Here is a 24580-nt window from a genome sequence, read left to right on the forward strand (position 1 = left end):
GACTGAGGGGACCTGAGATTTTAACGCTTACGACCTTAAAAACAAATACACAATTACAAACATAACAGCAATTGTAAGCAATAAATAAAACATCGAAAAGTACACAGCCAAATTAAGCCATTTCCACATAATTAGATCTAATACAAGCGTACCAAAAAAACTAGCAACAAAAGCAAATGAAGGCGATGTTACAGGACACGGCCCAGCACTTGTGAAGGAGTATTAATTTATTTAAATGTGTATATTGTTGTTTTGCTTGTTATGTGTTTTTGTGTTTTTGTAACACTAAAAGCGCCCTATGATCCTCAAACTCATTTTATAAGTACTGTAGTAATAGTCTTTATTCGTAGGCTTAACATATCCACGCCCCGCCTCACAGCAAGCGCGAGGTGGCTTATTAACGTTAACCACCAGTCCCCTCAACGGACGCGTGGTGCACGTGTGAACGCGCTCCCCGGGTCCTGAGGCGACGACTCCTCCCCCGCCAGCAGCCTTATAGACCCTCCTCGCCTTTCCTGGCCCCGCCCCCTCCGGAGCGGGAGGGGCGAGGAAAAGGCGGGAAAAGAAAACCGAGCCCTTCCCTTTCGACTCCTCCGCGAGGAGCCACCTAACCACGAGACCGCGCCTCTTCTGACGTCACTTCAGGGCGGTTGTCCTCCTTTGGTTGGCGGTGGGACTCCGTCTCCCATCAGCCCCGGCCGGCGTAGACCAATGAGAGGGGGACGACGGGAGCTGTAGTTCTGTGGGCTCGCTCAGGGTTCGTTTTACGTCCGGCGCCACGTCTCGCGCATGCGCGTGGACGGCGGCGCTCCTGCTGCTGCCGCCGCTGCATCTCCTCACCGTCCTGAGGTAAAAGAAGGAAGGAGCTTCGCCCGGCCGCGTCGGCGGCAGCGATGGCGTTCACGCTGTACTCGCTGCTGCAGGCCGCGCTGCTCTTCGTCAACGCCATCGCGGTGCTGCACGAGGAGCGCTTCCTCCGCAGGAGTGAGTCGGCCAGGCCTCGGAAGGGGGGCGGGAGGGTGAGGGGGGGTCCTGGCTTCATCCTCATCCTCAGTCTGTGGGGAGGAAGGCGGAGGGCCCGGACCGAAGGTGGGGCTTCTGGGGCCACGTGGCATCCCTAAGACGTCGCCATAACGTTAATCATAAGGATCAGCGCCGAGTCATTCGTAGGGAGAGGCAGTGTGGGGTAGTGGTTAGAGCGCAGGGCTAGGCCTCGGGAGGCACAAGAAGAGCCCGGTTGGATCTGGCCAGTGAGACCTCCTACCCATCATTCAGGCTTCAGAATCAGTTTGACTCCCTCCCCCTCTTTCTTTTTCCTTTCTCCTCCTGTGAAGAGGCTGCATCCTAATGTTTTAATGTTGTATTTTAATCAACTTGTTTTTATTATTGGTTGTTAGCCGCCCTGAGCCTGGTCTTGGCTGGGGAGGGCGGGGTATAAATAAAATTTATTATTATTATTATTATTCACGGGGTCTGGCCAAATGCCCCAAAGACAGAGAAACCTACGAATAGGATTAATTTAACATATCAGTTCCAACAATCATTTAACATAGCTTCTTATCTTACACACTATTTTAGACTTCCGTCAACAACCTCTGAAGATTTTCCGTTCTTTATCACTTATTCTGCATTTCTTAATTTCTCTATTACTTTTATTTGTTCTTAACCACTAATTCTTTTCAAAATCTTCCTTGCAATATTTCACAAAGTCCTCCTTACAGAACTTCTTGCGGTCCTACTAGCATAATATGTTGATTACAGTTGTTTTTCAAATAGTTCAAATATTTACTCCAGTCCTCTAAGAATCTCTGATCCCACAGGTTTCGAATCCTTCCTGTTAATTTATATAATTCTGCATAGTCCATTAATTTCATTTGCTATTCTTCTTTTGTCGGTAATTCTTCTTGCGCGAATAGGATTATTATTACTATTATTATAATTCTCCTAGTGGGGCAGCAATAAGAGAGATTTCTAGTGCATCTGTAAAGATGAGCAGGGACTGGTATCATTTTCAAAGTGGATCGAGGGAGGGTGCATGTTGAGTTTCCTGCATTTCAGGGGGTTGGACTAGATGACCCTCGTGGATTCCTTCCAGCTCTACGATTCGTAGAATTCCAAAGTTGGAAAGGGATCCCAAGGGTCATATCTTGCAACCTCCTACAATGCAGGTATCTCAGCTAAAGCATCCATGTGTGGGGATTACATGCAGGCGCTGTCTGGAGGAATTTGTAAATAATACTTGTTTGAATGTTGCCAGCCTGACAGGCTATATATACAGTGGTGCCTCGCAAGACGAAAAGAATCCGTTCTGTGATTCTCTTCGTCTAGTGGTTTTTTCGTCTTGCGAAGCAAGCCCATTGACGGATTAGCGCTATTAGCGGCTTTTAGCGGATAAGCGGCTTAGCGGATAAGCGGCTTAGTGGCTTAGAAAAAGGGGGGGGAGGGGGAAAACCCGCAGGAACTCGCAAGAGATTTTCGTCTTGCGAAGCAAGCCCATAGGAGATTCGTTTTGCGAAGCACCTCCAAAACGGAAAACTTTTGTCTAGCGAGTTTTCCGTCTTGTGAGGCATTCGTCTTGCGGGGCACCGTGTATATATGTGTGTGTGTGTGTGTGTGTGTGTGTGTGTGTATATATATATATATATATATAGAACTATTTGTGTAAGGCATTTATTTTCTTTTTTGTATCACAAATAGCATAACAGAGAGTCTTTGGGGAGAGTGGAATCTTCTCCCTTCCCTATCCCAGTGTTTCCCAAACTTGGGTTGTCAGCTGATTTTGGACTACAGCTCTCATCATTGCTAGCTAGCAGGCCCAGTGGTCAGGGGTGTTGGGAATTGTAGTCCAAAAACAGCTGGAGACCCAGGTTTGAGAAACCCTGCTATATCCAGACTGTATTATGTTGGCACCAGAGTGGCTGCAGGTGCAGCTGTCTGTGCTGTAGGAGCAGATGTGGGTTGTCAGTATTGCCTTGGGCGCAGCACAGTTGCCCTCAGTAAGCAACGTGATAGTAGAGCTGCTACTATAGTTCACCTTGCACTATAGTTATCAAGAAATGGTTCTAGCCTCCCAGTCTCAAAGGTTAATGTAAAAGTAATGCAGAAAAGTAGTGGTAGTGATAGAGTATGAAATGCCATCTGTACCAAATGAGCCAGTGTAGGCTGGAGCTTTTTTTTAGTTAATGATAAAGGTGGCTGAAGTGGAATGATACAGAACTTTTCACATAAAGTTCAATTACAACTTTTATTACCCTCTCCTTACAAGATCTTTTTGGCTGTTTCCCACCCCACCCTACAATTGTTTGAATTGCTTGTCAACTCACTCATTCTAGTTTCAGATCATCTTCATGTGGGTTTGTGGTTGCTCAGATGAAATCTAATTGTGAGTGCTGGTTTAGATCAGTGGTCCTTGTAATCTCGTTAATTGTGGCAGTGAAGCAGTAAGGAGAGGCATTGGAACAAAATTGGGCAAACTCTGAGCAAATCATTGTGGGGGCAGTTCACAAAGCTGAAGTGCTTTGAAGGTTTTGCTTCATATATTTTAGCTGGGATCATTGGTGGAAATACTAGACAATCAGTTTTCTGAAATTCTGGTCTCTGCTGGTTTTGCTTCTCTCATGATGCATTAAATTTATTTCATTTATTTATTTAAACACCACTTAACTACAATAGTCTCTAAAGCGGTATACAAGAAATACAATACAAAAAAGTAAAAATCAATGAAAGCTATAAAATCAAATTGCAGCTAAAATGCCTGCTAGAATATGTATCCAGTTTGAATTATAATTTCAAATGGGCTTTCTGGCATTGAGACACAGGTTAGAAGCCTGCTATTTATCAATATTTGGGCTTAAAATGCTTGCATTTGTAAAATACATTTTTGGTTGATATGACTGATAATTTAGATTATGTATTTGCGTGTTTACTTAACAAAAATAAAATTTCTGAATTATAGTTGGCTGGGGAACAGACCAGGGAATTGGAGGATTTGGAGAAGAGCCAGGAATTAAAGGACAGTTAATGAACCTTATTCGATCTGTACGAACAGTTATGAGAGGTAAGGTGGACAAAATAATGCTATTTTTAGCAATATGTTGTTGTGAGTTGATTTGTTTTACTGTGTTCCGTACCCCAGATACCTAGTATTACTGTGGCTTTTACACACTGATGGTTAATTTAAATTGTCCTGAGTTGTTTCATCTGGGCATCTTCCTGTTTGGTTGTACTGGTGCAACACCAGGACAAATGATGTTGCAGTAACCAGGATAAAGACCTTTGCATTTAATCCTGCCTAGCAGACTAATAGAATCAAGCTGTTAACTTATTCACTAGCCTTATAAGTTATAACCATGAGAAACTAATGTGGTGGCAACACCAATGTCTCTCTACTCTGCTGCCTCTGTGTCCTGTCAATCTTATGAGCATCATTGCTTCTTTCTGATCCTGCCTCCCCTAACCCATCCACTCAGTGCTGTAGTTTCCCTGAAGCATGTAAGAGTCTCTGACTGCAACCCCCTGCCTTCACTCCCACACCATTTTGAGCTGAAATGGGAGTGCAGGGGCATCCCAAATTAAAGTGCTTTTTCCTTTAAGCAAATTTGGCCTGAGAGAATCTGGATCTGGCCTGTGGCGCCAAAAAGGTTTCCACCCCTGCTTTATAAAATGCATTGCTGAAATTGTTGTTTTGTATGCTTGCATGCCAGGGACGCGGGTGGCGCTGTGGGTAAAACCTCAGCGCCTAGGACTTGCCGATCGTCAGGTCGGCGGTTCGAATCCCCGCGGCGGGGTGCGCTCCCGTTGCTCGGTCCCAACGCCTGCCAACCTAGCAGTTCGAAAGCACCCCCGGGTGCAAGCAGATAAATAGGGACCGCTTACTAGCGGGAAGGTAAACGGCGTTTCCGTGTGCTGCGCTGGCTCGCCAGATGCAGCTTGTCACGCTGGCCACGTGACCCGGAAGTGTCTGCGGACAGCGCTGGCCCCCGGCCTCTTAGTGAGATGGGCGCACAACCCTAGAGTCGGACACGACTGGCCCGTACGGGCAGGGGTACCTTTACTTTACCTTTATGCTTGCATGCAGAAAATGATCTTGAATGTCCTTGTTCTTGAAGTTTATTCTCCACTTAATGCAATATTATGTTTGTCGTTAGTTGAGAAACTGTAATACCCTTTCTGTTTTTCTTTGCAGTGCCATTAATTGGAGTGAACACCGTTACAATTGTGCTGCTCTTGTTGTTCGGTTGAAGTTGGTGTCTTCAAATCAACCTGCCCAGTATCTCTAACATACAGACTGCAGACCAATTTATTCATTAGGATTCAATTTGGCTTTGCTTTGGAAGCAACACATCTGTTTCAATAAAGACACCATTTCTATTTATTGTATTCCTTAATATTCAGCCCACTTCATAACACCAGAGGATTGGAATCACTGCAATCGTGCTGTACGTATCCTGAACCAGAACCAGATTTTTTCATTTAATAGTATCAAATGTTTACAGTACGCATTGTAACATATTGTAGTAAGTACTTAAAGATTCTGTTTCTTAACTCCTCTGTTGCTCAGGGCTTATTTTTCCAACGGTGTACTTGAGGTGTGCTTGTGTTTTAAGTTGATCTTTCATTCAGTTTCTGAAGAACTGAATGATGTAGACTTTGCAGACCACTAGGTCAAATATGGCCCATGGACTATATGAGTGTCACAGAAATGGAAATATTGTTACTGGCACATATTAGAGGTTTTTAAATAGACTTTTGATAGTTGATCAGTAGTATATGATTTATATCTTTACACAGCAGTGACATTTTAAGCTTAACAGTTCGAAATCTGGTGACATATTGTAACTGCTATATAGCCAAACTTAGAAGAATAAGACCTAGAAATGGAAACATGTAAAACTTCATTTGCCAAGTACAGTTTATTAGTATGTTTTACAGTGGATCTTTATCCTTTCCCAAGATTTTCATTGTAAATAATTGTGGATACTGTGTGTAATCTGTTTTGGTGAAAGAATTTTTAAATATTGGGGGAAAGAATCTTTTTTTTGAAAAAATGTGGCTGTACTTCCTTTTTTTAGAAAGAGAAATGTAAACAGAAATCCTCTTCAGTGGGTGTTTGAGATTAAAATCTGTTCAAAGCAGATATTACTTAAAATTCAGACCATAGAAATGTGCCCAGTAAAATGCACTATTTTCCTGATTCATATATTTAAGACTCTGAATCAGGTTTTTGTTTGTCTTGGAAGATAATCCAAGAGAAAACGGGCCTGTGATCAGATCATCCCACATTGGAGGGTGGGAGGCAGGCAAGCAAGGGAAACTGGTGAGCAAAATCAATTTTTTTTTTCCTTTTTAACATCTGAATGCTTCTAGCAATCCTTTGCATGTTTACACAAAAATAACCCTGGTGACCTTAAAACCCAACTGACAATTGGTATTTACGCTAATAGGGAATCTGTCCATTAATTGTTACAGATACATTTCCTGAAATCTTAGTGTTTTCCCATTAGTCGCAATATGTATGATGGGATTCCACCAGCTCTTGCCCATTTGAAAGATGCAGTGAAGGTTGTTGCCGAAGGAAGTAACTCTCCTGAATTAGTACAGTGCATAGGAAGAAAGGGATTGGTTGGTCCTGGGGAAGTAGAACTACATATATAGTTCAGTTGTCAATGGTAGATGCACGCAAATCAATAAGCTTAACAATATGGAAAAACAAATTCTACCACATCTTAAGTTAGTTTCAGGGCTGCAGATTCTTTGAGGGCATGATCAAGCCAAAGATATGGCACACTGAAATCCATTTATTTAAATGAGAGAGTTAAAATAATAAAAAATCTGCCCCTGAAATTAAAGGGACACAACTGTTCAATTTTGGCTGGATTACAACCATGTCCCGCCCTGCCCCCCCCCCCCAATTTTAAGTACAGTATTTGATTTGATTTTTCCAATATTGTCTATCTTCCCTCTACTCCCCTTTCTCCTTTTGTGATGTGAGCTGCTTTGGAACACCATAGTAAGTCTGAAAAATGAAATTGAGTTGTGTGATATAAATGGCACAGCTTTCCACATTGGGGAAAGTTGGAAGGCAGATGGCAGTCAGAAACAATTCTCCCTTATGGAAGACGGCAGGACACATGGAAGAGAAGAGCTATTTCTGCTGCACAAGAAGCTGCACAAATCATCGCATTTCCTCTTAAATTGGTCTATGTCAGCAATCCTAAAGACCAGATGTGGATAACCTCTTTCCGTCAGGGCTGCCCCTTGGGTAATCTTTCAGTGGGTGGGATGGGAGTCCTAGCCCAGCTTTACACACTTGGAAATAGTCCTATAACAGCTCATAACTGCTCAAGTTACATGCCAAAATAACATTGTAAGACAAGACTGATGGCAACCTTTCTACTGATGAACAGCATGCCACAAATATAAAAACAAGATGTGTATCCCTATTACTAAAATAACCAATAGTGATAGTTGAGGCGTATGGACTCAATCTACGTGCTGAATCTTGTGCACGCACCCTTTATTACATATTTATCCATATTACAACAATAGGAGCTTCTTAGGGGAACCTGCCTCTTTTGCTAAAGAATCCTTGTTTTGAGTATAGATCCTGGACCATGGTACTTTTTCAGAAATAAATAAAAAGTTTAGTTTGTGAGAAGCCATCTCTTGCTTGCAAGTGCAGCTTTTGGAAATACTATTTGGGGGAGGAAGCAAGATAGGGAGGAGGTAAACTTTGAAAGCCACTCACATTTGCTCTCTGCAATAAAGCTTTGGGCACTGGCATTTGCTCCACGCACCCACACAGTGCTGTGCTTTTAGCAGCTGAATGGTAAGCAGATTTCAACAGGTGAACCTTAATTCCCACTTCTCTTGTACTGCCTAAGGTGAACTGCTCCTGGGTGTTAAGGTGATCCAATACAAGAGAGCACAGACTTTCTGTACCCTTTATACGTTTTGGCTAGTCTCTGCGAGTGTTAAAAGTGCAGCATCCCACTTTCCCCTTTGGGAAATTTGGATTGCCACAAAGGCGGACAGAAGTTCAACAGGAACGCATTTTCTGCTGAACTAGAAAGGTGCCTATAGCCTTCATCTTCATTTGCTGCTTGGTCCTTTATCTTCCGCCGCCCCGATCTAGTGCATTCTGACATGCTGGAGTCTCCCTAGTTCATTACATTATGCCAGTTTCAGCAGACTGGCTCTGTCCCATCCGCTTGCAAGACACCGCAAAAAAGGCAAAAGGTGACTATCGGAGTGCCTGTTTGCTAATGTCAATATCTGACCAAAATGTTGCTAATGTCAATATCTGACCAAAATGTTGCTAATGTCAATATCTGACCAAAATGTTAAAAGCGGGAGCGTCCAGTGGGGAGACGTTAACTCTGTTTTTCAGAAATATATTTTGGGGAGGTGCGGAACTGAAACGAAACAAAGGCCCACAGGCGTTCGTTTTAGCCACCTGCCGGGTCCTTCCTTGGTCCTTACGCAGAGAGACCTTCCGCTTTTCAAGCCCCGCCCTCCTCCACCTCTTGCGGCTGAGCCGCGTCGCTGTAGCGTCAGGTCATTCGAACAGAGGAAGGGAGCTGTGAACCTCCCCTCCCCGTTTGCCGTCATGGTACGGCCCAACTCCCGTGGCGACTAAGGGCGAGGGCGGTACCAACTGTGCAGCAAAAGGGGGAGGATAGAGACTCACCCTCTCGGCTGGCAATGGACGAACCCGCGATGCGGTCCTCTTAGCTGGAAGGACAGGTCCATCTCATGAGAGAGGGAGGGGGACGTTAAAACGTTGGTAAACTCCCCTCTTCTCTCGCTGATTTCCTCACCTTGAGACGTGGGTGTGAGGCACGCCAGGTGAGGAGCGCTTTTTTCCTGAAGGTGGGGGTGAGCTGCTGGTGGACAATAAATGCCCTAAATCATCTTGAATTAAAGTCTCTTGTGAGAGGAGGCTGCCTGCTGCAACTCGGGAAGAGTCCCTGTTCTGGCTCCTCCTCCTTCCAAGCAACTCGGGAAGAGTCCCTGTTCTGGCTCCTCCTCCTTCCAAGTGGGGCATTTTCTGCATTTTCTCTGCATGGCTGTGTAGGATTCCCTCTGTCTCTTGCTAAGGTTGCCAATGTCACACCAATTTTCCTTATTTGCTACAGAGAGCCTGATGCAAAGCATAGGTTGTTCCACTGAAGAGTTTGGGCTGTTTTGTGTAGGTGGGTGGGTGGTGTTGGGGTGGAGCCAGTCACTCACAGCCTTGACTTTATCACGATTGCGGGTTGGTGAGACACTTCTGCAACAAGGAGCGGATTCTGAAGTACAGTGGTATCTCAGGTTATATACGCTTCAGATTATATACGCTTCAGGTTACAGACTCCGCTAACCCAGAAATATTGCTTCAGGTTAAGAATCTTGCTTCAGGATGAGAACAAAAATTGTGCTCCGGCGGCGTGGCGGCAGCAGGAGGCCCCATTAGCTAAAGTGGTGCTTCAGGTTAAGAACAGTTTCAGGTTAAGAACGGACCTCCGGAATGAATTAAGTACTTAACCTGAGGTACCACTGTATGACATTTGCAAGACTGAAACCTTTGACCTTACTCCCATGACTAACCAATGACACTAAAAAGAAATTCTAATTTATTCTGGCAGCTGCTTGACGGTGAAATGGACTTCCTAAGAAGGTGGTGAACTCTCCTTCACAGCATGTTTTTAAGCAGAGGTTGAGTGGAAACAACAACAATAATAATAATAATAATAATAATAATAATAATAATAATAATATTTATTTATACCCAGCCCTTCCCGGTGCAGAAAACCAGGCTCGGGGCAGCTAACAACAAATTTAAAACACTTAATTGTTGCAACAAAACACAGCATAAACTACAGCATAAAACGTGAATAACAATAAATTCAGAATTAAAAAATCAATTTAGGTGGAAAATACATCCAATAAACATTAGATGATTACCAGGGCTAGCTGGCTAAATTAGTCCTATTTGGGCCGGTGAAAGACCAGGGGAGAATTAGCTGTGGGATCCCAGAGCAGGTAGTCTTCATGAAAAGGGGAGAGGGAGGGAAGGAAGGGGAATGAAAGATCAAGCTAAGTTCAAATTGAAAGCCAGGCGGGATAGCTCTGTCTTACAGGCCTTGCGGAAGGAAGTTGAATCCTGCAGGGCCTTGGTCTCATGGGACAGAGCATTCCACCAGGGAGCCATCACTGAGAAGGCCCTGGCCCTAGTGGAGGATAATCTGACTTCCTTAGGGCCTGGACCACCAAACTATGATTATTCATAGACCTTAAGGTTCTCTGCAGGAGAGGCGGTCCCATAAATATGAGGGCCCTAAGCCACAAAGGGTTTTAAAGTCAAAACCTTGACATCTGTCATGGATGCTTTAGTTGAGATTCCTGCCTTGCAAGGGGGCTAGATTAGATGATCCTCAGGATCCTTTCTAATTTTACAATTCTGTGATTCTATGTATAATCCTTGAACTTAATCAGCTTTTCTTTTCTTTTTACAGCAGATGTGTAACCTTGGTCCACCTGCAGATAAGTTTATATTTCTTCGATAAAAAGAGTTCTTTTGCAGGTGATAAAAAGCAGACTCTGCAGGTATGTACCTTGAAACACCTTTTAGTGGCTGGCTTTATCTCTGGGAAAGAGGAGTGCTCTTCGTTTTCCGATTAGATAAAAACCTGTGATGGCACCTGATGATCTCAAAACTGCTCGATAGGAAAGTGCTGATAAATGTTTAAAATCCCCGAAGGCTAGTCCGTGCTGGTCACGGAGTTTGCAGTCTGGAAAAAGAATTCCCAAAGCTTGTTCCTTTGGGCGGTTGAGAAGGGGGGGAAGCAGTCTGGTGTAGTGGTTAGGGTGTTGGCCATAAAGCTTTCTAGATGACCTTGGTGTGAGGATAAGATACCACCATCCGCACTTACTCTTGGAAGGAAGGATGGAACAAAAGTGTAATATAATGTAATACCAGAGGAGCTTCATTGATTCCCGTAGGATTAGAGGAACCATTCTGTCATTTGCCCTAAAGAGCGGTTTCTTCATTCTAATAGTGCTCCCCTGCATGCAGCTGTAGGAGGAAGCCAAAGATTTCTTTTTCCTAGAGGTGCCATTATCGACAGCTTGTATTGGGTTGATAATAATAATAATAAATTATTATTTATACCCCGCCCATCTGGCTGAGTTTCCCCAGCCACTCTGGGCGGCTCCCAATCAAATGTTAAAAACAGTACAGCATTAAATATTGAAAACTTCCCTGAACAGGGCTGCCTTCAGATGTCTTTTAAAGATAGGATAGCTGCTTATTTCCTTCACATCTGAAGGGAGGGTGTTCCACAGGGTGGGCCCACTACCGAGAAGGCCCTCTGCCTGGTTCCCTGTAACCTCACTTCTCGCAATGAGGGAACCACCAGAAGGCCCTCGGCGCTGGATCTCAGTGTCCTGGCTGAACGATGGGGGTGGAGACGCTCCTTCAGGTATACTGGACCGAGGCCGTTTAGGGCTTTAAAGGTCAGCACCAACACTTTGAATTGTGCTCGGAAACGTACTGGGAGCCAATGCAGATCTCTCAGAGCCTCTGATCATTTCCACCATGTAGAAGAGCACCCTACGATTCTCAGCTCCTTTATCACCATCAGGATCCTGCATAGTTTGCTGGGTGGCAGTCCTTCTCTACGGTGGCCCCCACGTTGTGGAATGACCTCCCTTCCGAATTGTGCCCTTTTCCCAGAGGCCTTTGCAAGTAGAGGATGAGATCAGAATATTCCCACCTCCCCAGTGCGTTGCCGTTTCTGACTGCTGTTGATTCAGTTTAATTTTTGGTCCAGTAATGAGTATGTTACACATAGTTTACTTCTTGTGTTGAGCTCCTGGAGCCACATGTTCAGGGTAGGGCCATAAATGTGCATAAATGACCAGCAGCTTCACACCTACTGCAGCTTAGCAATTTGCAAGAAACCGAAAAATGGGTGCGGTTTTGAAAGGTTCAGTCTGCCATCTTGATTCAAAACAGTTGTATCCAGACATGGATGCGAGCCTGCTCCTTCGTCTCAGGAACCACCATGCAAAATGCGCTTACGATCTCGTTAGAAGTGTCCGGACGAGTAGAGAATAGGCAAGGGAACACAAGGTTCATCTAGTCCAGGCATAGGCAAACTCCGGCCCTCCAGATGTTGGGGACTACAATTCCCATCATCCCTGACCACTGGTCCCGTTAGCTAGTGATGATGGGAATTGTGGTCCCAAACATCTGGAGGGCCGGAGTTTGCCTATGCCTGATCTGGTCTAACCCCCAGCAATGCAGGAATCTTTGGCTCAACATAGGGCTCGAATCCACAACCCTGAGATTAAGAAATAGTTGGCAGGCTCAAGTGATGGGTTGCATCATTATATTGTAGGTTTTGCTACATGGAAGTGGTTCCTTGAGGAGGAGAAGTCTATCACTGGCTGCTAGCCATGATGGCTGTGCTTGGTCTCCACATCTGGAGGAAGCAATGCTTCTGAATAGCAGCCACCGCAAACCACAAGAGGGGAGAGGGCTCTTGGGCTTACGTTCTGCTTGCTGGTTTCCCAGAAGCATTGGATTGGCCACTGTGAGAACAGGATGACGGACTAGATGGGCCATTGGCCTGATCCAGCGCTCTCTGCTGACCGTATTTTTCGCTCCATAGGGCGCACCGGACTATAGGGCGCACCTAGGGTTTTTTTTGGGGGGGGGGAAATAAAGGGGGGGAAATTATTCCCCTCCCAGCCCCAAAGAGCAAAGAAGGCAAGACACTCTTTAGCCGTGCGCAATCTCTCCAGCCGGGAGAGGCTGCACGCGGCTTCGTTTTTAGCCGTGGGGCTGGGGCGGGGGAAGCCCAAGCTTCCCCTGACCCCAGCCCCCAGAACATGTCCAGGAGCAGCGGCAAGGATACACGCAGCCTTGCCGCCGCTCCCGGAGCTTGCGGGGCTGGGGCGCACTCCAAAGGCTTGCGGATACCTGCCTGAAGCCCGGGGAGCGCAGTGGGAGTTGTCGCTGCACTCCCCGGACTGCAGGCTGCTATCCGCAAGCCTTCGGAGCGTGGGGGGAACTCCTGCTGCGTTCCGAAGGCTTGCGCACCGACCCCTCTCGCTCTCCAGGCTTCAGTGAAAGTGATGCAAAGCCTCCGGAGCGTGGAGGGAACGCTCCCTCTGCGCTTCGGAGGCTTCCCGTTGCTATTGCTGAAGCCAAGGAGCTCGCATTCGCTCCATAGGACGCACACACATTTCCCCTTCATTTTTGGAAGGGGGAAAGTGCATCCTATAGAGTGAAAAATACGGTACATTCTAAAGTGTGGAACATCCACATTGAGCATGATGCACCCATCTGAAACAGCCCCGCAGTTGCACAGATAAAAGGCATCTCTCTCCCCCGATTTCCGGTGCTTTGGGGACAGTTCCTAATATGGGCACTTTGCATTCCCTGAAGCAAGATACGGACAGCCTTCTGTCCAACACCTGCTGTGTTCAGATTGGACTCTTGGGCCCTATTGCTGGTCCTGTCGCATCGCGTGGCTCTCCCTTCCCCATCTGTGCATCTGACGCTCCACCTACGGAAACAGAACAATATTCGGCTTGGAATGCTTTGCAAAATTCTTCCAATGAAGGGAGGGGGGCATGCGCCTAATTGCTTTTTAATTGTGTCGCGCTGCTGCGGTTGGCACCGCACCTCTGTTCCATGCAGCAGGTAAAAATATAAAAACTAAAAAGACTTGAGATAAGATAGCCTGTATTTTTAAAATCCAAGCTGGACGTGCCGTTTCTCTCTGGTGCGAGTACGCTTGTGGAATTTAAAAGTTGAAAAAGGTGGTTTCTGTGGGGGCAGCGAATGGGGGAAAATGCTTGTTCTATCAATTATGTATATATATTTTTAATGTTGCCTCTTATTTCCCTGTCCAAAGGGGCTCATTGAACATGCTGGGTAATGCTCTCTAAACATTACTAGGCTTGGCACAAATAGAACAGATAACAGAGTGCCTTTTTAATTGTCCATTGTTATCTAACTCTTTGGTTGTTTAATCTTCCTTCCCTCTCCTGGCAGTGCGAAGGATGGCAGCCCGGCGTGCGCTAAAGGCAGTCCTGGTGGATCTCAGTGGAACGCTTCATATTGAAGACTCGGCTGTTCCAGGGGCCCAGGAAGCTCTTAAAAGGCAAGTTATCCCTTCCAGGCACCCCGAAAAGAACAGAAAACAAACGTGCAAAAAGGCCGTTTTCACAAAGGCTGCTTATTGGGCAAGGAAAAGGCCTTGTGGGCAAGGGTGTTGACGTGCCTCATACATGCACAGGGTCAGGTCCCAGATGACAGAATTTGGCTCTTGGCGTTTAACACAGCAGACCCTTAAGAATCCATTTGTGGTGGAGAAAGGCTACCGGTGGCTTTAAGACAGGCACCCCCAAACCTCCAGATGTTTTGGGACTACAACTCCCATCATCCCTAGCTAACAGGACCAGCGGTCAGGGATGATGGGAATCGTAGTCCCAAAACATCTGGAGGGCCAAGTTTGGGGGTGCCTGCTTTAAGACCATAAGAATCAGGCCAGTGGACCATCTATTAGAATTCCTGCTGTATGATTGCAGTCATGGGATTGTTGTCTGTCACATGATGGTGTATGTTTTGACTCCACGGAGTGGGAAGTGACGGAGACAGGATGTTTGTTTTACTGTGTTCCGTGAAGTGGGACTATTGCTCTTTGCTGTCTGATGCTAGAGAGAGAGAGAGAGAGAGAGAGAGAGAGAGAGAGCGCCACGTTACAGTGCTCTGTGTATGTTTATATGTTAAAAAAAATAGATTAGCCAAAATGCTGAGTTGCTGAGGTCTGTTACTCAAGCTGCGAAGACTCTGCAGAACCCTAAGTGTGCCGGTGTCTGTTGGCATCGGTTTCTGTGATGTAGAAGACAGGAGTGCCTGACATGCTCTGGTCCATGGGATCATGAAGAGTTGGACATAACTAAACAACTAAACAACAATCCCGCTTTATCCCTACCCTTGTTGTTGTTTAGTTGTGTCCGACTCTTCGTGACCCCATGGACCAGAGCACACCAGGCACTCCTGTCTTCCACTGCCTCCCGCAGTTTGGTCCAACTCATGCTGGTAGCTTCGAGAACACTGTCCAACCACCTCGTCCTCTGTCATCCCCTTCTCCTTGTGCCCTCCATCTTTCCCAGCATCAGGGTCTTTTCCAGGGAGTCTTCTCTTCTCATGAGGTGGCCAAAGTATTGGAGCCTCAGCTTTAGGATCCAGTGAGCACTCGGCTGATTTCACTACCCTGAGGAGTCTCAAAGCGGCTAACATTCTCCTTTCCCTTCCTCCCCCACAACAAACACTCCGTGAGGTGAGTGAGGCTGAGAGACTTCAGAGAAGTGTGACTGGCCCAAGGTCACCCAGCAGCTGCATGTGGAGGAGCGGGGAATAATAATAATAATTAATAATTTGCCAGGAAGCGAACCCGGTTCACCAGATTACGAGTCCACCGCTCTTAATCACTACACCACACAGTAATTCCTACAGCTCCAAATCTTATGTCCATAGTCTTATGTCTAGGCAGCTATCCCCAGGTCTGCACCCTATAGAGCAGTTGCAGCAGCAGGGGACCACTCCTCCTCCACCACTTCATGTGCCTTCCCCCAAAGGGCTGCATGCCTGCCTGCTGGAGACTATGCCTCTGCATGCAAGCTGCCTCTGCTCTTCCCTTTTCAGTCTCTTCCTGGTTCTGGGAGACAGTGGGGCAGGAGAGGGCAGGGAAGCACCCAGCCTGACCTGCCTCTTCTTCCTTTTCTTGCACCCCATCTACCAGCCTCCGACTCTTGCTTCCTGGTTGGCAAAGTTCCCCATAAACCACTGCCCCCCTCTCCCGAACCAGAATCCAGCCCTCACTTTTCCTGGTGCACACTCTGCAGTGTTTTGCCAGTCCCTGGCATGCACCTGGCAACATTAGAATGTCATATGTGTGAAACCAAACGTTCCCTCCTGCCCCACGCCCATTACACTTGGATATTGGATTCAAGCTTGAGTGATCAAAAAGCATAGGGATTGGCCTCAGGTGGGATTTCTCTTTCTGTTAAACTCCAAAGATCCAGGAGTAATCTTCTTAGTACTTCCGCGTGGCAGCCCTGCTTGTGATAATGCGCTCATGTTATCTTCTGATGAAGCTGTTCCATGAATGCGAGAACAAAAACATGTTTTTGCCGTGGTTTCCAAAAATGGCAGCGTCCTAAACTGCTTACCCTGTTTTTCACGGGTCAAGGCTGCGCAGTGCTCCTGTTTCCATCCGGTTTGTGACCAATACGACAAAGGAGTGCAAGCAAGATTTGCTGGAGAGGCTGAGGAAACTCGAGTTCGACATCAAGGAAGACGAGATCTTCACGTCTCTGACGGCAGCCAGAAATCTCTTGGAGCAGAAGCAAGTCAGGCCCCTGCTGCTCGTCGAAGACAATGCACTGCATGATTTCAAAGGTATAGTGTCCTGGTGCCAATTTGCTGGAAACTGTAGTTTGCTAAGGGACCTGGGTACCGTAGCTCTGTGAGGTCAGCACCCTTAACACTTTGACAAACTTAAAGTGGTATTATAATGCATCCACTGTATGGTGTGACTGTGATCCTGTTGGATAAAGGTAAAGTTTATACATTTGTTGCTCCACCCACTTTTGTCTCTGGCCCCGCCCACGGCTGGCATGTGGCCCCCGAAATGTTTCCCAGAATGAAATGCGGCCCTCGGACTGAATAGCGTCCCTCATCCCTGATACGTGAACAGTAGGATCTATTGACCGAGGCCAGTGAACTTAGCTCTTTATTCAAGGAAACAAACCAGGGCTCAGGCCTAGTGGTCTCAGCAACCCTTTCTAGGAGGCCTCATCCTGATGAAACCGTTGTGAGGACTGAAGGTCCCTGCCTTGCCCCTAGGACTCCTTCTCTCCAGGGTCTTTCCCACATAGTCACAGGCTGTGTCTACGCACAACTACCTTGGCTCTGCCTGTTTTATTTCTCTGAGGGTTCCAGGAGACCAGGGAGAAGGGAGCTGGTTGCAGCAGGAGGGGGAGACTCCCTGGTGTCTCTGCCTGATATCTGCCTCTTGGCCGCCTTCGCTCCTGCCTCGCATTCTGAACTGCTCTCTGCCACAGCTGCTTCCTGCTGACTAAACCATGTCACTCTAAATCCAGCCTTCGGATGGTCTGGGAATCAGCTTGTTGTTACATGAGTAGAATGTGTCCTTTTATTTAAAATGCATCTCTGGGTTATTTGTGGGGCATAGGAATTCGTTCATTATTATTTTTTGAAATATAGTCCGGCCCCCACAAGGTCTGAGGGACAGTGGACCGGCCCTCTGCTGAAAAAGTTTACTGACCCCTGCTCTCACTTCTTCAGCTTCTGCCACCTCCTCCTCCCAGCCTTCTCCCCTCTTCTCCCCCTGACTACCCATCGCTGTTTCACCACCACAACCCAGGTTCCGAGCCTTCTTCTCCTGGAGGTTCCCCGGCTGGTGTCTCCTCTGCATCCAGCCAGTCCATGACATTCCCCGAGTGGTTGTGTGTCGATTGCCAGGAACCGCGCGGACTGGCCCAGAGAAGCCCTTGTTTCACTGGGAGAGTCTTCTGTGTGTCCTGCGAGAGATGCACAGTCGCTTTAGGGATTGCAGCAGACCATTACAAGACTCGAGCAGAATTAGCTTTCTATACTGCAGACTTTAATTAAAGTAGAGCACAGAAAACACGTATACTATATTCTGATCGCTTAATGGACCGTTTGCATCGTTCAGTGAAATCCGTACGACCCATAAACCCTCTATGTCCATGACGAGATGGCTTATATTGTTTGTTTGCTTTATTTAAAGCTTAATTGAGGGTTTCTTCTTCTTTTTCTCCTCCTGCTTTTGCTGCCTGTCTAAAGCTTAATTTGGACTTCATAGTTTGGCAATGCAATAGCTCGACTCCATCTGAAGTTCCAGATCTGTGGGGTTTCTTATGCATCTGCTTTCAGCTGTGGCGCCTGTCTTGGCAGATAGGCTCATAGCTCCTCCCCCTGTGACCCCATTCATCCTTTGGGTGCCAATTAAAGGGTCTTCTCCTACTGCAAGCTTAATTTGCTGCACAGGCGGATGGAGGGTGTGGCTAAGGAGGGAAGTGTTAATCCTGCCCAGCTGCAATATTCACAAAGATCACATCCACCCCCCCACCCCCGGCAATTAGGCTTACAAAATGCTTACATGCTTCCCCTCCCAGACTCATTCCTGGGCAGAACACGAGTGTGTGTCAGAGCACAGCTTGGGTACACTTCCTCTTGCATTGGCCCTGCCTACCACCAGCAGACGGCCCCCAGAAAGCTGGCCAAGGTGAAATGTGGCCCTTGTCCAACCCCCCCCCCCAAAGTCCCTCCCCTCTCTGCTTTTGGTCAGCTCTGATGCACACTTCTGCGGGTTTTCTGCCTCGCTCTTCCCTCCATATCTAGTGGTGTGGTTTTTTTAAAAACTCCGGTTTTCAGTAGTTTAAGTACGCTGAAAGATGTTTAAGCTCCTGTTAGTAACTACTATGGAATTATTCTTGGATAATCTTCATATAAGATTTCTCGCAGATGGATGAGTGTAATCCATCCTTTGGTTAATGGACCCAGATGCTCCCGGAGAAAGTTGCAAGCGAAATCCACATCAGCTTGCTTTTCAGTTTCTGTGTTTTTGTTTTGTAATAATGTTGGAGAGGGCATTGTGGGGCCATCCGATCAACAACCGATGCCCTCCTTCCATTAGCTTCTGCAACAGAACTTTCCCTCTGCTCCCCTTTTATGTGTCCTGCACCTTCCCCACATCTCCAGAGGATTGGGGCAGCCCCCCCCCAAAAAAGAACAGATTTAAGAGATGTGCATCTGGAGGTGGGGGGCATTTCATTTCACAAACAGAAACCCTTGTGCTGATGGAATAAGTTAGTTGGATACCACTCATGTTCCCCATGCCCAGTTTGAACAGCTGCCATCTCTAACGCTTGTCCATTGAAGGCATTGTCCCTCTGCTATTCAGCTAAAGAGGCTTGCAGGTCCATGACAGCCCCTGCCCTCAGGTCTGCAAACTACAACACATGACACAAAAGCAAGGAGGGAGGAGGAAGCTCAGGCAACCCGTTCTTAAAGCTGCAAAGTTCTTATAATGCCCAACTTCAGTGGGAAAAGTTCAGAGACAGCAGTGGCAAAGAGGCAAAAAGTTCTAGCAGCAAAGTTCAGCAGAATCAGCACAGCGGCCTTGGGTCCCTTTCTCTTCTGCCACCTGAAGATTTCATGCCAAAGCAATTGTATCAGTAACGATACGATATCTTTATTGTAATTGTCCCATACAGAACAATGAAATTGAAAAATCTACATAAGACATTCAAAAACCCCTAAAAACTCTGAAACCCCATTTTAAAATACAATACACTCCTATAGAGACACCTTATACTGCGTTTAAAACCAGAATTGCATTTGGGTAGAAACTGTTTCTCAGGCGGCTAGTCCTAGTCTTTATAACCTGTGGGTTGAACCACAGAGCCTAGGACTTGCCGATCAGAAGGTTGGCGGTTCGAATCCTTGCGACGGGGTGATCTCCCGTTGCTCGGTCCCTGCTCCTGCCAACCTAGCAGTTTGAAAGCACATCAAAGTGCAAGTAGATAAATAGGTACCGCTCCTGCAGGAAAGTAAACAGCATTTCCGTGCGCTGCTCTGGTTTGCCAGAAGCGGCTTAGTCATGCTGGCCACATGACCCGGAAGCTGTACACCGGCTCCCTCGGCCAGTAAAGTGAGATGAGCGCCGCAACCCCAGAGTCGGTCACGACTGGACCTAATGGTCAGGGGTCCCTTTACCTTCTTCCAGAAGGCAGAAGCTGAAAGAGATCATTTCCGGGGTGCAGACTAAGTCAATGTAAGGCGAGTTATTTGGCTGTCCTCTTTTTTCCCCCAGGGATCGATACAAGCGAGCCCAATGCTGTGGTGATAGGGCTTGCTCCTGACCACTTCAATTACCAAACGATGAACAAAGCATTTCGGTAAGTCGGAAGGACGTGACAAAGAGTTTCTTTATAAGAAACGACTTCCTTTAGCCCCCAACAGGCAATTAACATTTGGCACAAGGTCAGTTTCTATTTGTCACATAGCACACCTCCAGATAACTTTATGACGATACTGTCCCAAGGGTTCTTTTTATTACCGGAAGGACAACAACAGGGCTTGGTGGTACCAGGTGGAATTCCTGCGTCTCCAGGGGCTTTCAGAGCACAATGAGTCACACTGTTGTCCTTCAAGTAGGGAAGGACTTTGCTATCTGTTATGGCATTGATGGGGAAACCTGCGGCTTAGAACCTCTCCACCAGGCCCTTAGGGCTTTCTCCAGTCAACACACCCTCCCGGGACATTTTTGCTAATAAACAATATAAAGAGAAGAGGCCCAGCCAGAGAGGACTTTGCCAAGTGCTCTCTCAAACCAGGTGGCAAGAACTTTCCCTGCCCTTCTCAAATGACAGGTTGTACACAACAAATGAAATACCATGAAAATCCCTGAAACAAGAAGTAATCAACTGGAAATATCATCTTGTGAAATAAACTAAATAATAAAAATCAAAATATTTAAGGATATTTTTTTTTAGAAAAACCTAAAATTGAACAAAGCCTTAATGGGATGCTGGCTATAAATCTCGTTTCACTGAACTATTCAGTTTCCTCAGAAGGAAATAGAAAAATCATAAACCTTAAATGACCAAAATTCAAAAAGGGGTAGAACTCCCAAAAATTCTGAAGTATTATAATCCTAGCTCGACCTACGAAAAGCAAAGTCCAGTAATAAAGGATTGAGGACTCAAAAGGTACAGTTTCTAATACTGAATTAAAAAAAAAAGGTTTGAAAACCTAAATGGCAAGTTTTAGACAAAGCCCAGCTTGAAGAAAGCAAAACACAGTAATAAAGGTTTGAGGATTCAGCTGTGAAAATTCTAGTGTTGCTTTTACAAAAAGGTTTAAAAAACCTAAATGGCACAAATTCAAAGAAAGGAACACAAGATAAGCTGTTTTAGATTTTAAACAAACTCAAGAACAGGGCTGAAACACTCCCATAGTCTAGATGTTACTGCTGATGTTAAAAATTGATCAAATGACAGGGCATCCCGTTGGCCACTGTGAGAACCATTGGCCTGATCCAGGAGGCTCCACTTACGTTCTTATTTTCCTCCCACCCCTTCCTTTCTCAAGACTGATCCTCGATGGCGCTCCCCTCATAGCTATACACAAAGCCAGGTATTACAAGAGGAAAGACGGGCTCGCTCTCGGTCCTGGACCTTTCGTCACGGGGCTGGAATACGCAGCCGACGTGGAAGCCACCGTGGTGGGGAAGCCTGAGCAGACGTTCTTCCTGGAAGCCTTGCGTGGTACCGGCTGCACGCCAGAGGAAGCCGTCATGATTGGCGATGTGAGTGCCTGAGCATGTTAACCCGCCTTCAAGATGGGAGTCTCCAGGAACCAAGCAGGCCTAACATTTTTGTTCCCCTCTGCCTTGGCAGGACTGCAGGGATGACGTGGGAGGCGCCCAGAACGCTGGGATGCTGGGGATACTGGTGAAGACGGGTAAGCACCATCTCACCGTGCTTCTTGCTTGTCTGGGTGGAGGCCAGAGGGATGCATGCGTGTGCAGGATCTAGCCTACTGCAGAAAGGTAAAAGTTTTAAATGGGGAGATGTAGACATTCATCTTTGGTAGGTGCTAAGCATGCCATAGGTTATCTTGTTATTATCCGTGTCATGGGCTACTTATTTATTTCACAATATTTATATACCACCAGACACCTCAAAGTGGTTTGATTTTTTTTTTCTTTTTCAAAAAAGTTAAAAGAACCATTTAAAACATTCAAACAAATACCGTATTTTTCGCTCTATAAGACGCACTTTCCCCCTCCTAAAAAGTAAGGGGGAATGTGTGTGCGTCTTATGGAGCGAATGCAGGCTGCGCAGCTATCGCTGAAGCCACGCAAAGCCTTTTGAGCGTAGCGGGAGCGCTCCTCGCTCTTTGCTCTGGAGGCTTTGCATTGCTTTCTTGTTTTCCTCCTCTGAAAACTAGGTGCGTCTTATGGTCGGGTGTGTCTTATGGAGCAAAAAATACGGTAATTAAAATCTACAATTAAGCTAAAAATCAGATTAAGACATATGGCAACATTCTACATATCTGGGCAGGCTTGTCTAAACTGTTTTTAGAAGGTGCTAAAAAGGGGGGGCCTGCCTGATTTCAATAGTCAAGGAGTTCCGAAGTGTGTGCTGCCACAAGGAAAGACGGATTCCTTACAAATGCAGAGCAAGTATCGCGGCACCTGTAACATCACCAGTTCTGGAGGCCAAAGAGGTCGAGTGGGCATAGTTGGGAACGATTATAATGCATAGATGTTATGCCAACGCGAACCAGGCGTTGAGACAGAGCGTTTTCTCTCTGCTTTTGTTACAGGGAAATACCGAGAGGGGGATGAAGGCAAAATTACTCCTCCTCCGTACTTAACTTGCGAGAGCTTTCCCCATGCTGTAGACCACATCCTCCGACATCTCCTGTGAAGAAGCTTGCAAGAGTTACACATCAGCATCTCGTGCCAAAGGCTGAATCATCCGGCGGCATCCTCAGCAGAGCCCAGACTTGCTTGGGGAGCTCTTGCTGGATCGCACCAAGCGATCACGTTTGAATGCTCTCCCCAGAAGGGTAGCTTCCTGTTCATAGGAATCACAGAGAAGAGTCGTAGCCTAGCCTTCACCCTGCCTGGCATGCCAGTTTTCTTGTTCTTTTCATGGCAGGGAGAGCTCAAATAGATGTCCCCCCCTTGTCTGCTGTCTAGCGTGGCACCTTCTGCGCTTTTGCAGAATGCATAGCTCAGTTATTCCTGCGGCATGACATTTGAACGGAAAAGGAGATAAACGCTAAGCCCAAGCCTTGTTAAAAAACAGTGAGGCATGAGTGGACTGGCCTCTCTCTTCCCTTCCTGTTCCACCCTCTTTCCCGCACTGATGCCATGAACAGGGGAATTCTCAGGTGTTGTTCCTGAGCTCTGGGTGATAAGTGTGTGTGTCAACAGTACAGTGTTGGTCAATAACGGAGTTTGCATGCTTGCCAGAGTCCAAAAGCAGCCAAGGTTTGCTGTTCACCTAAACAAAGTTTTTGATCAATACCAACATCACCAACCTCATTTAAACCACTTCATGGTAACGTGTGTGTTTGTTTGTTTTTTAAAGCGACATGGTAAACGGTACCACAAGCTATCATTTACTGGAAGTCTAAATTGCAAAATATCAAGGGATTTTTGTTTAGGTTACTTACCATGGCTAGCCACTTTCCTCCTCCTGATCCAATTAAGTACAGCCGGGCTGCATCTTAATTAGCAATTCTTAATTTAAAGCACTCCTACCATTCATAATCATATTCATGGCTGAACTTCTGCCAGCCCATTAATAGAGGCCAGGGTTGTTTTTCAATTTTTATGCACAAATTAGAACTACCAGGGCTTTACAGATGTTTTAATTAGGTGGGGTTATTAACAGGAATGGCTTGGAAACAGAGATCTGGTCCATAATGGCTTCTATAGACCATGAATTTCTGATGTTAGACTTCAATGGGGGCCTATTAATTTGACAGTTGCAAGGTTTCACTGGGTTGGGGGAGTCCCCCACCCATTTCCTTACGGAGAGGGAAAATCCTAGGGAAACCATGGGGACAAATTCCCCACTTTTTATGGGGTTTTGTTAGTACAGCTGTAAAATGAAATTGCAATTTGAAGCAAGTCCCATCCTTCCCGCACATGTTAACAGCACCAAAATGAGCTAACTTTTGTAATGGCAGTAAATGGCTTTTCTGGACCATTTGCAAAACTAAGAATGAAGCCCTTTTTGTTTACTTTATGGTGCTCCTGAGTGTTAAATTATTAGACTGTAATTGTAGCAGCGGCTTTACTGAAAGAGCAGGTTTCTTAATGAGCTACAGCTACAATCTCTTTTGGATGGAAAAGACACCAGGACTGTAACGGAGACGGTAGCTGAGTGGAAACAAGATTAGGAACGCTGATCAGAGATTCATATAACAAAAGACAAAACAAAACACAACCGTTTAGGCAAAGTTAAGTGCTGCTTTGTTGCTGCCGATTTCAAGCAGCAGCGCTAAGCACATGTGTAAATCTTTCCTTCACTCTGGCAGGATCCAACCCTAATTGTTGTTTCTTAAATGGAAAATGCTGCCCTGATGAGACCGAGCCCCTCTGGACCAAAAGTAGGCTATAAATTTGGTAACAGCAAAACCGATTTTTTTTAAAAAAAAAACAACCACTGGCCCAAATCCGGTGAGACCTGCACACAGGCAAATAGGGTTAGGACTACAACCCAGAGTCCACTGAAATTAACTAGTTAGTTAGAACTGACAAATCTCACTATTTGCCGTGGGATATGCATGCCAATCTTACGCACATTTACCCAGAAGTTAGTCCAGGTTCCATGGAGCTTACTTCTGATTAACAGCGCACAGGACTGCAGCTGTACTCAAAGCTAACTTTAGCTTGCTCATTAAAAACACTATCTGTGGTCCCAGTTCGAAAGACTGAGCTAGAGTCCT

General features: G+C 46.2%; 2 protein-coding genes across 11 annotated transcripts; both read left to right on the plus strand.

Annotated features, from left to right (window-relative positions):
- The first annotated feature begins 708 nt into the window (after positions 1–708).
- Positions 709–5370, plus strand: IER3IP1 (immediate early response 3 interacting protein 1). The gene is made up of 3 exons (XM_083466345.1): positions 709–984; positions 3956–4057; positions 5186–5370. Exons 1-3 carry the CDS (start codon positions 894–896, stop codon positions 5239–5241), a joined length of 249 nt encoding a protein of 82 aa, XP_083322471.1. The 5' UTR covers positions 709–893; the 3' UTR covers positions 5242–5370.
- On the plus strand, positions 5186–23877 carry HDHD2 (haloacid dehalogenase like hydrolase domain containing 2). Of its 10 annotated transcripts, XR_014517268.1 has the most exons (10): positions 5395–5438; positions 6240–6316; positions 10497–10587; positions 14048–14156; positions 16251–16459; positions 19923–20007; positions 21203–21419; positions 21511–21574; positions 22442–22821; positions 22914–23877. XR_014517268.1 is itself a non-coding variant. In XM_083466286.1 (9 exons), exons 4-9 carry the CDS (start codon positions 14056–14058, stop codon positions 22543–22545), a joined length of 780 nt encoding a protein of 259 aa, XP_083322412.1. In that variant the 5' UTR covers positions 8511–8847; positions 9627–9696; positions 10500–10587; positions 14048–14055; the 3' UTR covers positions 22546–23877. The 10 variants fall into 10 exon arrangements, 4 of the variants coding, with proteins under 4 accessions (XP_083322413.1, XP_083322412.1, XP_083322410.1 ...); XR_014517267.1 differs by lacking the exon at positions 6240–6316 and having other exon boundaries at positions 5186–5438; positions 10500–10587; XR_014517270.1 differs by lacking the exons at positions 5395–5438; positions 6240–6316 and adding an exon at positions 8511–8847.
- Positions 23878–24580: the final 703 nt, after the last annotated feature.

Source organism: Podarcis liolepis, assembly GCF_965112155.1.
Source record: "Podarcis liolepis genome assembly, chromosome: 11".
Classification (NCBI taxonomy): Eukaryota; Metazoa; Chordata; class Lepidosauria; order Squamata; family Lacertidae; genus Podarcis; species Podarcis liolepis.